This window comes from Cervus elaphus, chromosome 19 (assembly GCF_910594005.1).
Source record: "Cervus elaphus chromosome 19, mCerEla1.1, whole genome shotgun sequence".
Lineage (NCBI taxonomy): Eukaryota > Metazoa > Chordata > Mammalia > Artiodactyla > Cervidae > Cervus > Cervus elaphus.
This window is the reverse complement of record NC_057833.1, coordinates 82749040-82762358: the sequence shown is the minus strand read 5'-3', so window position 1 is coordinate 82762358 and position 13319 is coordinate 82749040. Positions and strand designations below refer to the sequence as shown.

The following is a 13319-nucleotide window of genomic DNA, read 5'->3' as shown; positions in this document are numbered from 1 at the left end:
AATAACTCACTAGAAGTGTCATTTTCAAGTAGCACTTATGGATTTTTTTTTCCAATTCAAAAAGCAACACATAGTCATTATTGAAAATTTTAAAAATAGAGAGAAGCTTAAAGAAGAAAATTAAAATCACCCCAAATCCCATCACTAAGAGACCAGATGACTTTTGCACTGTCTCTCTCACTCTGCCCTCCCCCCTCTCTCTGGTTCTCCATGCACACACGCGTGCGCACACACACACACACACACACACACACACACTCAAGGATCATGCTGATGATGGGGTTTTGTAGAAGGTTGTCAATTAACAGTGAATATGTCAGGAGCATCTCTCACCTCACTAAGTATTTTTCACCACATTCCTTCTCCTTATCCACTCTCAGTATGTGGAGCCCTCCCTCCAATGGAAGGCCCCGCCCATCCCAGTACCTTCATCCCACCCCTCTGGCCTTGCATGCACCCCTCCCCTCTCAGGGATTCCCTGGTAGCTCTGCAGTGATGGAGGCTGGAGTTCAATCCCTGGGTCCGGAAGATCCCCTGGAGAAAGAAATGGCAACCCACTCCAGTATCCTTGCCTGGAAAGTCCCATGGACGGAGGAGCCTGGCAGGCTACAGTCCCTAGGATCGCAAAGAGTCAGACTCACTTTTACTGCATTTTCACTTTCTTTCACTTTCTCCCCTCTGTAAGGGGAGGGTCTAAAAGACCTCTAAGTATTAGAGGCCTTTTTTCTCTAAGACTGCAAACTCATTCAGATCACACATTCTGAGAACAAACCCCCTGGGCCTCGCATCCCATTGTAGCTACAGGAGGAGGGGGCTTTCCCCGTATGCCTACTTCTTCCCCCTGCCCCCGCTCTGGGCTTCTGGACCTACCCATGCTGGGCCTCCTGCCTCTGGGGGGCCCTTCTGCTCCCAAAGTCAATGTTGGCTTTCACCTGCAGAATCCTGACATGGGATCTACTTTCTCTTGCTCTCTGCTCGCACCCCCAAGTGCTTCCGAAATCCTTCCCACGGGCCCAGCTGGTCTGTTCTCATGGGATTTCTTTGACAGCCTGGGGAGCCTTGGACCTCCTTTTGTGAAGCGGCAGGCAGAAGGCACGGGGAGGTGGGGGGCATGGGGTGGCTGTAAAACTTCCCAGCTCCTAAGGAGCCTCTGCAGGGGGAGTTCAGGCCTTGTGGGGACGTGAACGTCGCCCTTGGCAGGGTGGAATCTGGTGATTTGCAAGCTCCACATCTTGCCCCACTCAGTCTCTCAACAAGCGATATGTAAATGCAGATAAGTCATATTTAATCCAATATTCTAATTGTTCATTAAACATTCATTTTTATATGGATAATGTCCGATTTCTGTCCCCATGCCTATGCTGTGGCCATTTCACCCTATTACCCTGAGGCTCCATGGCCTCTTGTTTAGAGCAACTGAGCCTGCAGATCTGCTCCTGGAGGGACCCCACCGGGCACTTCCCTGATAGAGGCCCAGCCCCGGTTCAGCCCCTGGTTCATGGGTTCTTGGGAGGGGAGGGCAGAGTCGTCAGACAGCTCATGCTGAGCCCCTTCTGAGGGGCTGGTGTGAACATCCTGGATATCATGGGTTTGGGTGTTGATTACACCAGCCTTCCACAGTGAAAGGAAAGGGTCTTAAAAAAGGAGTCCCTTGTTCTCACTCATACAAAGGCCCCAGAAAGGCTAACACAGGAGGTCCCCTGGGTCAGAAGAGCAGCCCACCCCTCAACTGCCATGAGGGAGGCAGGGCTGCTGAAGGGCAGGGCCAGCTGCCCATGGCAGGACTCTCAGGGTGCTTGCTGTAGCCATGGGGTGGTGCCCACAGCCCGGGTCTGAGCCTCAGGGTTTCAGCTACATGCGCCCAGTGCATGTATCATTTGCCTGTGTTGTCCCCAGAGGTGACCAGCACCCACCCACCACTGTCCAGGTCAGCTTGTTGCAAGCATTGGGGAAATGTGTTGTCAAAGGGGTCTTGATAAAAGCTTGCCTGACCGGTCATCATTTCCACTCCCTAGAATGACAGCCATCAGGAACTCTGAAGTCATGGCCAGGGCACTTAGTCAGAAAATAACCTTGATGCACCATGGTGGTCCTGGCAGTGGGCCCGCCCTCCCCAGGTCAAGGCAGGGACCCCAGCTAGCCTGCCCCAGGGGTCCTCCCACAGCTGTCCGTGGGCTGGACGTGGAGGGGAGGTGGGCTCAGCTTCCTCCTGCATCCTCATATCCAGAACCCCTCCCTGACACCTAGGTGTCACCTAGACCCAGCTCCCCAGCCATGTGTCTAGAGTCACTCTGGTTTTTCCAGCTCACTGTCATGCCCCTGGTTTCCACGTTCACCAGGCGGGACTCACTACTGCACCCGTGTCCTCCTGCAGCTGCCAGCAGAGCCCCCAGGTCGATTCCGGGGAGAAGCCGTCCCAAGGGCTGTGTAGAGGCTGGAGGAGGAGCCTGCATCCAGTCTGTCTGTGCCGGAGGTGGGGGGGACCAGCCAGCCCGTGTCGCCTCCCGCCCCCACCTCTGCAGATAAAAGCCCTCAGGCTGTGTGTGTGTGTGACTGTGTGAGAGGCATGGAGGGACTGACAGCAGACAGGCCAGGCAGGGCCACAGACAGACAGACTTGCAGGGGCGGAGGGAGCCCCGGCCGGAGCCGCCTCTCAGAGCCCGTGTCCCGCCCCAGGATCGCGGGAGTGCAGTGCATGACCGTGCCCGGCTACTCCAAGGGCTTTGGCTACCAGCCAGGGCAGAGCTTCTCCGGGGAGTTTGACCACGCCTGGAATGCCGTGTTCCTGGAGGAGAGATGGCACCTGGTGGACAGCACCTGGGGCAGCGGCCTGGTGGATTCCTCCACGTCCAAATTCACCTTCCTGTGAGTACCTCAGCTCTGCGGGGGCCTGGTCGATGGACTCAGGGGAGGCAGGAGCCTGAAGGAGGCAGCGGTGGAGAAGGCCAGTGGAAGGGGAAGGGGAGCTGGGGGCCTCTGTGTGCTGCAGGCCCTCACCCCCTTCCTCTGGCTTCAGGGGTGAGCTAGCTCCAGGCTGGTGACAAGAGCCCAGACCTTTCTGTCACCTCACCCTTCACTGACTCAGTCCCCTCTCTGGCTCCCCAGCACTCCTCCTCCACCCAAGGGCTAAAAGCACAGTGTCTGCCCACAGGCCAAGTGCCAAGAAACGCAGGGCTGAGAAGCTCCTTTAAGTGTCTGGAGGTTCCTGTCAGCCTTTTAAAGCCTAGTTGCTCAGTCGTGTCTGACTTTTTGCTGCCCCACAGACTGTAGCCTGCCAGGCTTCTCTGTCCATAGAATTCTCCAGTCAAGAATCCTGGAGTAGGTTGCCATTTCCTTCTCCAGGGGATCTTCCCAACCCAGGGATTGAACCAGGCAGGCAGACTCTTTACCTTCTGAGCCACCAGAGACTCGGGCCTTTGGCCATTGACTATGTTATTATTTGAGATGCCAGGAGTCTCTCCTACTGCTTCTCCCAGATACCAGGGCTTCTCCTCCTCCTCTCCGGTGTAAATGCAGCCGTATCCCACCTCTGAGGGGGGGGTCTGGCTTGTGGGAAGGGGTGTCAGGCTGCCCAGCATCCCTGTGGGCCCTGCAGGGCAGAGTGGCTGGGGGGCAGGTCTGGAGCACGTCTGTCCTCCAAAGGCTCTGGCCTTAGCCTATGCCGTGACATTCGTGCTAAAGCTTGATGTCCATCAGCAGCTCAAATGCTTTTTCATCCAGAAAAATGAGAGTGCCGCCCCCCCTGGTGCAGTTTAAATCCTGACAGCCCTGCGTGCGGGGCAGACACAGTGGGTACACACAGCCCATACTGGGAGGAGTCGTCAGTCACACCCTCCTTTGCTCCGTCAGCTCTGAGCACTGCCTGCCTTGGGCTGAGTGAAGGCTCTCCCATCTCGGAGGAGTCCCCCCTTCTTCTCCTGATCCCCATCACTGACCCCTAGAGAGCTGCGTCTAGCCGGTCCCGGGGACCACATCAGGGCCTTCCCCATGCACAGCTGCCCACATCAGGTCACGGAGTGCGTGGAGCTGGCTCCCCAGTCTCCCTGCCTGCCCTCCCTCCACGCCACTGGCACGTGTTCCCTGGGTCCTGGCTTTGCTCCCTTCAGATCCCTTTGTTTTTGAGAGCAGGGAGAACCCATTCTCTGCCTGGACATGCACTGCCAGGGTGGTGGCCTTCTCTTAAAAGGGGGTCTCAGATCCTGCTTTGTCTCATTTCTGGAAGCAGCTACTAAGGGGGCATCTGCCACGCCCACGTCAGGGTTGGAGACGGTGCCTCTTCCTGTTGGGTTGTGGGTAGGACCCCCCATGTCCTACCTTAACGAAGGCCCCAAAGACCCCCTGTGGGCCCCGCCTGCCCCTCTGCATGGCCCAGCATGGCTTCTGACCAGCCGTCCCCCCTCCAGCTACAACGAATTCTACTTCCTCACCCACCCTGCACTGTTCATCGAGGACCATTTCCCAGACAACAAGAACTGGCAACTGCTCAAACCCCCTCAATCCCTGAGGCAGTTTGAGAACAACATGTATCACAAGAGTGAGTTCTACAACAAGGGGATGCTGAGCGCCCAGCCGCAGACTTCCATCATCAAAACAGGTAACCGGGGCCGGTGGGTTCATGGGCTGCCCTGCCAGTGCCCAGCTCAGCGGAAGCGGTATGTGGGGGCTGTGCAGGGGCGGCTGAGGCCACCTCGGCCATCGGGCCATCAGGGCAAGACGCAGCCGCAGGTCACGTTTACAAGGACAGAAGCCCCTCCCGCCAGCATAAACCAAGACAGGGGTGTGCGGCTCCGGAGGGCTGAGCTTTCAGCCAGGCACGTTGGGGAGCCAGGGCTAGTGGACCCAAGCTGGGGGAGCCGCTCTCAGCTCACACAACAGGGAAGGGACTGCTTCAGCCTGGCTTCAGCCACCTTCCAGGTCAGCTGTGCGACAAGCTCCTCAACTCCTGGTGAGTGCATGGTAAGTCGTTTCAGCCATGTCCGACTCTTTGAGACCCCGTGGACGGTAGCCCTCCAGGCTTCTCTGTCCATGGGGCTCTCCAGGCAAGAATATTGGAGTGGTTATCGTGCCCTCCTCCAGGGGATCTTCCCGACCCAGGGATGGAACCTGTGTCTCCTCCATTGCAGGCGGGTTCTCTACTACTGCCATTTGGGAGGCCCCAAACTCCTGGCAGGAAGCATGTGTTGGCCAAGCTGGGCCGGGTTCTGCATGCCAGTGGCCCTAGGAGCTAGTAGGGGAGCAGCGGGGGTCTCCCAGGAGAGAGTGCTTTATAAGGAGGGTGGCTGCCAAGCAGCAGAGTGTTGGGAGCTGGGGGAGAGCAGGCATCACGAGAGGCAGGGACGGACATGTTTCAGGGAGGACCCAGCAGGCCTCCCACATCTGAGCTCAAGTGCCCCAGATGAGGGCTGGGCTCCAGGGACGCAGCCCGGCCTCTGAGAGCTCCCCCTGCCATCTGGATGCCTCTTTCTTGCCTGCAGGCAGAGCCAGCCTTTTCCAGGCAACTTCCCCGGGGCTGGGCATACGGGACCCCTAGCTGTCCCCAAGGCTGGCCTGGACTGGCATTCGCCCCCCATCTCTCCACAGGGGCCATGGGCAGCTGGATGTGAACTGGGAGGCATTTGGGAGCTGGGTCCCCAGGGGGGCAGCACCACAGTTAGGGCTCAGCACAGCGGGGTCAGTGCACCCCCACACTCCCACCGAGGGCTGCCTGCATGCCCCAGGAGAGAAGGCCAGAGCTCACCTGGGTCTGTTGGGAGGCCTGTGGGGGAGCCCCACCCCACACTCAGGTGACCCCACCCACATTAGTCCCAGCCGATCCTTCCCTTCAACCTCACAACAGTCTCCATAACCAGGCTGCCGAGCTCTGGGATAATTTTTAAAACTACGAATGCCTCCTGCTGCTAAAATAACAGCGTGAAGCTGCTGTCTCAGAGACTGTGCCCCGTGCGTGCCTGTCAGACAGGGGCTGCTCCAGCCAGCAGGGGCCACAGGGAGGAATATGCCAGGTCACACTGACGTCAAAACAGTGCCACCAAGGAATCTGCCTCTTTAAGAGACAAAGAAATGTAAACACTGAGTTTCTGAATATACAGTAAACCTAAAATTTGATTGCATATTCATGAAGCATATTTAAAGAATAGTTCTTTGCCGGAGCTAGTTTTCTTAAGAGTGGAGATGAAGGGAAAGCAGAGAGGGAAACAGGTAGGCTAAATGCAAGGAGCGGATAGTGAGAGGGTGAAGGAGGGGTGAGGGGAGGAGGCGGTCACAGGCTCTAACAGAGTCCCAGGGGTCTCCAATCCTTTATTTCCAGCCTTCCCAGCCATTCAGCTCACCTTCGCCAGGAACCCCCTGAGCTGGGCACCCCAGCCAGGCCCAGGACATGGCAGGAAAGGAGACAGGCGGGCCCTTCCCGGTGGCACCCACACCCAGCAAGAAGGATCCACATTACCCATCCCTGGTACATTATTATACTGCTAAGCTCCCTGGAGGACAGGGAGGGCCAGGGGAGCAGCCTCCAGGTCACTCAGCTGCCTGCCCTACCCCAGGGCATCAGAAAAGCCTTCTTTGTGGTCAGAACATTGCCTTGAGGTCTTAGCCAGATTTGGGGGACGGTGAGCATATGTGAGGGCCCTGGAACATGAAGGGGTGTCCCCCTGGAGGAGGTACAGGAATGCCATGTGGGCCTGAGGATGGGCCTGACTCGGGCAAGGCAGGAGGGGACAGGTCTCTCCACTGGCCTCCAGTCTGATGGTGACCCACAGGAGGGAGCCCCAGAGTGCCTGGGTAGATATTTTCAGGAGCCCTCGAGCTGCCATGTGGAGATGCCAGGAGCCCTCCATGCATCAAAGGTGAATTGCACGGGGACCTGCAGTTCCCAGCTGGGGTGTGACATGGAGCAGGACAGGGTCCATGAGGGCTGAGGCAGCTTCTTCCCCTGAAGAGGGATCCAACTGAGAGAAGGTGACAGTGATCTGCTGTTCTCGGTCACTTTCCTCCGAGGTCACCGTGTCTCATGGTGGCTGACAGCCGTGGAGAAGGAGCGTACACAAAGAAAATAGCACAAAAGCACAAAGAATACCACCCTTAGTGTAACAGAAAGGAGAGGAATCAGAGGCGGTGGGGAGGCCAGGCTGGGGAGGGTGGTGGATGCAAGACGAGCAGCAAGGTGGATGTATGATCAGCAGCCCAGACCCTCCAAGGAAGTCACTGAAGACCTGGAGGATGGGGGCTGAAGCCAGATTTCAGAGAGCTGAGTGAGTGGGAGGGAACTGCAGTAGGGAGGGGTGTGGGCAGAGAGGTAGGTGAGGCATTGGCAGCACCTGAGAAGGCAGGGAACGTCTTCTGGTTGGAGGAGCCATAAAGAAGGCGGTGGAGCGGGGGGAGGCCAGTGGAGCCCCCTTCCCCGTGTGGGGATTCTCACTCCCAAGATGGGAGGTAGCACTGAACGCAGTAACTGAGCAGCCTGGAGTTGGGCCTCGTGGCTGATTAGATGGGAAGTCTCAGGGACACTTATCCTACAGCATCCTAGAGCATGGCTTTCTGCCTCCAGAGCAGGAACTCTGGACCCCTATGGGGGAGAGGCTACTAGAGGGTGTGAATGAGACACTAGTCGGAGGTGGCTGGGAGGAGGGGCAGGTGATCAGCTTCTGAGGGAGGGAAGGCGGGGTTCTCAGAGAAGCCCTGCCCCTCCCTGTGGTCCTGCAAAGCAGCAGGGACCAGGGAGGGGCGTGCCCGTGGGCTGTAAAAACAGAGAACTGACCCCCCTGTCCCCCACAGCAATGACCAGGACAGAGGAAGACAGCGCTGGAGGGCAAGGGGCGAGGCGTGTGTGGGACGCACACGATCCTCTCGTGCACGCGATGACTCCATTCAGGAAGCACGGCCTGGAGAGGAGGGTGGAGGTGGGGGTGCGGGGAGGACCCGCAAGGAAGCAGTTCTGTCCCTGGAGCACAGTCTCCAGGAGGGAAGCACCCTATGAGGTTTTTAAGGTGATTGTTGACACGCCACCTGTGAAGGGAGCAGGGTGAAGCAGGACTTGAGACTTGGAGGCAAAGTCAGAGATGGCTCTCCAACCAGGATCTTGGCCCTCCGTGCCCCTCAGCCCTCTCCCCTGCCCTGGAATCAGGTTAAGCCCCCTGGCAGCATTCACCTGAGGTGAATCAAATGGGCAAAGCAAGCACATATGACGGGAGGCAGATTTTTCTTGAGACCCACCACCCCCAGCTTGCAGTTCTCGAAGAGAACGCTTCCAGAGGTGTGCTGCCAGCGGCTTATATGGTGTTCAGTGAGGTCATGCTGGTGGCTTAAAATTATTGGGGTGAAGGTATTCCCACCACGGAAATGGGCAGACGCTGTAAGTCAGGGCTCCCCCCCACCACCGCCCAGAGATCCTCTTGTCACACGATTACCAGCATGTCAGCCCAGGTCGGACTCCTCTCACCTGACCCTGGCTCTCCCCACAGTGAATGGAAAGGCCACGGTCACCATCGAGAGCTGTGCTCCGACACAGTTCATGTTCATGCTCAACGGCAAGCAGGAGCACGGGCTGCTGAGCCTCCGGAAGAACGGGATGAAGCTGGACGTGTACCCCCCGACCGCGGGCGACCACAAGCTGCAGATCTTTGCCAAGGGCAACTCGGAGATCTACAGCTCCGTGCTGGAGTACACGCTCAGGTGCCACTGTGCAGACGTGGACGTCCGGCTGCCGGCTGAGTTGCACCAGCCCGTGGGCCCCAGCTGGTTCTCGGAGCAGATGGGCATCACCAAGCCGTCCCACACCGAGCCCGTCATCTACACCAGCGACGGGCGCTGCTCTGTCAGCTTCGGTGTGGAGGAGGGCATCAGCGTCCTGGCTTCGCTGCACGGAGACGATGGCCCCGTCACCGAGGAGACCCAGCGACGCTACATCTTCCAGCTGCACCGGGAGAAGCGGACGGAGCTGAAAGTGCAGCTGCCCCACGCCGGCAAGTTTGCGCTCAAGATCTTCGTCAAGAAGAGGCAGGAACCGGGCAACTACCTTTTCGTCTTCAATTACCTCATTTGCTGTACCAACACCAAGGTGAACTGGCCCGTGTTCCCCGAGAGCTTTGGCAACTGGGGGGTGGACAATGAGCTGCTGGAGCCACTGTCAGGCGTGCTGCCCGCCAACCGCAACGTCCCGTTCAAACTGAAGCTGCACGGCATCGCCAAAGCCCTGGTGAAGGGGCAGGACACGTGGCCACTGACCCTGAGCCCCGAGGGCTACTGGGAGGGCAGCTGCAGCACCGCAGGCTGCCGGGAGGTGTACGTCATGGTGCTGGAGAATGCCAACCACAGTTTCTACTCCTACATCCTCAAGTACCAGGTCAACGCCCAGTGAGGGCCGCCTGCCACCCCCACCCCTGCCGGGCTGCTCCCAGAGCCCGGACACCACTGAGTCTGCATGGAATCCCTTCTGGACCTCTGCCTCGTGTTCCTGCTCTGCCGGAGGTTGCGATGTCAGTGGCCAAGGGGACAGAGGCAAAGGCCCTTTAGACGACAAAGGTGCTATGTAAATCCAAGGTATTGTAACTGTACTCACTGCCCAGACACCCCCCCTTCTCGTGCTGTCCTTGTTATTCTCGGGCTGGTGTGGGCATGCCGCCCGGGGCCAAACACCTTTCCCCTGATGGGGAGAGAGAAGCAGGCGTGATCCATGAGGCTGAGTCATCCTGAGTTCTCGAGCCCCTTCCCAGGAGCCGCACAGAGCTTCTCACCAACTCTCAGACCCCAGGGGAGGTCAGACTGTCATCTTCTTTCCAGACCTGACCATCTCCTGCATTCCCGATGCTGCTGCTTATTCTTCCAGGTCCTGAGAAGGAAGGTGCAGAGAGGAAGCTAACTGGCCCCCAACTAGCCCAGGGGCCAAGGGCCTCCACAATCCCTGTGTGTGCCTGAAATGTGGCAATAGAAATGTCTTGGGCCGACAGCAGCCAGTGCCTGCTCTTGTTGTTCTGGGTGGGGGCCAGAGAGGCAGGGATATATGGCAGTCCCGTCACCCTAGTCTCAGGATGTAAGACCCTCGACTCTGCTCTCAGAGGAATTAATTCCATCTACTTGGTCTATCAGCAGTTCACTCAGCCCCTGCAGGCCCTCTCAGAGCCTGTGCCTCAGGCCCCAACCTGAAACCCACACTGGGAACCCCAGGAGGCTTCTGGGCCCATGGGGACCCCTGGCAATAATCCTCAATAAAGACTTCAGGTGAAGTAGTAAGAACGCTGCAGTGCTGGGGGCCCCCACGATAGCAGGGTCCCACCAGCCCCAAGATCTCTACCACCAAGGCCACACCTGGGGGACCTCGACCTGCCCTGGGAGCAATTTCTATCCCATGTCCCTTCCTTCCTCTCAAGAGAGACCCCAGGGTCTGCCTTCTGTAGGGACCCATCCAGAGCTCCTTGCTTGCTCAGGCCTGAGAAGTCTAGCCTGCCCAGCCAGCCCTTAGCAGCACCTCAGGCCAGTGTTGCCATGGCAACAGAAGAAAGACTGGCTCCAGTGAGGGCGGCAGGCGGGAAGGATGGAGAGGCCCTGAGAGGCCCCGCAGAGCCGCTGCAGCACCATCCCAGCACACGGAGAGGTTGCAGGTGACCTCCCCTGCCATCCTGGTTTCTTCAGCCCTGCAGCCCTGCCTACCAGGGCCTGGGCCCGGAAGAGCCAGCACTGCCCAGTACTCCCCTCCCCGTGCTGCCGCTCCGGATGCCCTGGGCTAGCTACAGCCAAAGCTGCTGGGGATCCTCACGGCCGCCTTGCCTTCACCCTCACATTTGTGTATTCAACGAATGTTCGTGGAGCACTTAACCAGGTACTGTGTCAGCTGATCCTTCATGCTGGGGCTGCAGCCCTGCCCCAGCCGTCCCAGAGCAAGGGTGGCAGCCGCCGTCCTTGCCCACGCCTGTTTCCAAGTTCCAGGCTCCCAACACTCCATCATCTCCCTAAGTTCCCTCCCCACAAAGAGCCCCACCACCCCCAGCATGGACCCGGTCCAGAGGAATGTCTCAGGGGGCCCATCCTCCACCAGGCCAGGGGCCCTGGAACAGGAGGGCAGTACACCACGGTGGGCTGAGCTGCTCTGGCCTGTGTCCAGCGGCCTCTGGCAGGCTCTGCCACCCAGGCATTCAGCACTGTATCACTCACGCCTGGAAAATGCACAAAGGCTGCAGAGGCGGAACCGCTGTGCACCACGACAGGGAAACAAGAGGAGTTTTTACACCCTGGAAACAGCCTTTTCTCACCCCTTTGATTTTATGGGCTGAAAGAAATGTGCTGTGTTTCATCAAAATAATAAGTGCCTTCTATGACTCATGTCACTCACTGGACCCAGAGCTGGCTGTGAGTCCTGCTGGGAGCAACTTGCATCCTCTACAAAACAATATAATTAGTCTATACATTCTGGAGCACACAAAGGATGCCACCCAGCAAAATAGGAGCTGTCCCAAGCAGGAGACGGTGGCCCAGCCTCTCCAAGCGCCTGGGAGCGTCAGCAACCCCTCCCTGTTCATTTAACCAGGCGCCCCCGCGCCCCCGCCCCCGCCTCCCCGCCCCACTCCTTGTAAAGACAGCTGTAGGCACAGACAACACCTGCATTTCTTTCCACTAAAGTAAAAATACATGAAATGAAATCCAATCTTCATGAATTTTTACACGCATGTTGCTCAGGGTAGAATTCGGGGTTGCATTTTGAAGTCTTTTATTCAAATCCCCATCTTTGTTTCCCGATCGAGGCGTTCTACGGCCAGTGGAATGGCACGGGCGCCCCCTGCTGTCTGATATGCGGAGCTACAGGTGCTGCAAACTCCCGTGAGGCTGGGGTTTTTATGCAGCATTTGAAAAAAATGCGGCAGGGATGTTTATATTAAATTCACTGAGGGCCTTCTCGTGGCTTCTCAGAGTTTTCTCATGTATACGTGGAGCACGTCGTTTCCACACAAGTTGTGAGGCGAGGCAAGGGAACTGCCTGGCATGGTGCGAAGAACCATGGCGTGGTGCGAAGAACGTGATAACGGTTTGAAAATATTTTACCCGGAAATCGGGTAGAAGTGGATGGGACAGTTCGACCACATTCATTACTACGTCAGTGAAAAATTGGAACTGATCGAACTCAGAAAGCTTTTGCTGCAAGTCCTAGGATGGCAGCCCTCAAGCCACAGAAGGGCATAGAGGGTCGGGGAGGGTGGGGGAGTGAGACGCGGCAAATGGGCGACAACCACAACTGCAATTAACTTCTGTTCGACTTGTTTTGGAAGCGCCACCAGCGCAGCTGGACTCTGCCTTCAATCTGATTGTGATCATTGTGTGTTCCCCATATGTTACATTGTCCCACCAGGACAAACCCCTGACAGCCTGCTGAGATTAAGAGGAAATAGATTAACTGAAGCATGAAGGATTTAGGCTAGACATAAAGAAGTATTTCCTGTTGTTAAGCAGGTGGGACAAGTTGCCAAGAAAGTTTGTGAAATCCTCTTCTCAAAGGACTGGAAAAGTAGAAAAATTTTCTCAGTGGTCTGGGGTGTTCGCTGCCATGCTAACCAGTTCTTTCCAAACCAGTTTAATTCTTGAAATACACTGGATCACCCACAGCAAACGGGGGACCGAATAGTATTGGTAGCGTCCTTTGCTGTTGGCAAAGCTTTCAGAGGCGAGAGGTGGTGTGCATCTGCGTCCCCCGTCAGTTTATCTGAGGTCGATCATTTCTTTTCATTTGGATGCATAGTTGGAGCTTTGAAGAGGTGATTACTTTTCATAATGTGTGCATTGAGTTGTGTGGGCCACTGGCTGTTAGGTATGCTTTCCCCTCATTGTTGCTGGTGTTGTTTTTCAATAAAATTTATATTCATTTTTACCCAACAATGTAATTATCGATCCATTCTTATCACTGTTCTCACAAGCAGGAGAAAGAAAAAAAAAAAAAAACACTTTCATGTTCAAAGGGAATGTTAGGAAAAAAAAATCAATGTCCCAGCTATTTGAATGTGATGGTGAGATGCAAATAGAATGTCAGGCAAATAGCTATTTCACATTAAAGGAAACATAATTAGGTTAGCTCCAGCCCCTCTCCGGCTCACATGCCTTTGAAGAACATGAAGGCAGTGAATCTTGTTTAACTTGAAAATGTTTAAGTTGATCCTAATTTCTATTTTAAATGGGAGAAAAAAAAAAGTGTTCCAAAAATGCCCATCAGCCTACTTTTTGTTGTTGTTGGGAATATATATAAATATATATTCCTTGATATTCATACATTTGTAGAAACTTTCCAGCAGGTTACCTAAACAGATTATTCATAAATTAGACATTTAGGGAAATATAGCAAA

General features: G+C 56.2%; 1 protein-coding gene across 1 annotated transcript in view; it reads left to right on the top strand.

The window, feature by feature from the left end:
* Nucleotides 1–12855, top strand: part of KY (kyphoscoliosis peptidase) — a 50055-nt gene extending 37200 nt beyond the window's left edge. The window contains exons 9-11 of the mRNA XM_043875026.1: nt 2677–2865; nt 4404–4594; nt 8460–12855. Of these exons, the coding sequence (XP_043730961.1) occupies nt 2677–2865; nt 4404–4594; nt 8460–9355 (1276 nt within the window). The 3' untranslated portion in view covers nt 9356–12855. The remainder of the gene's footprint in view (nt 1–2676; nt 2866–4403; nt 4595–8459) is intronic.
* The last annotated feature ends 464 nt before the right edge of the window (nt 12856–13319 follow it).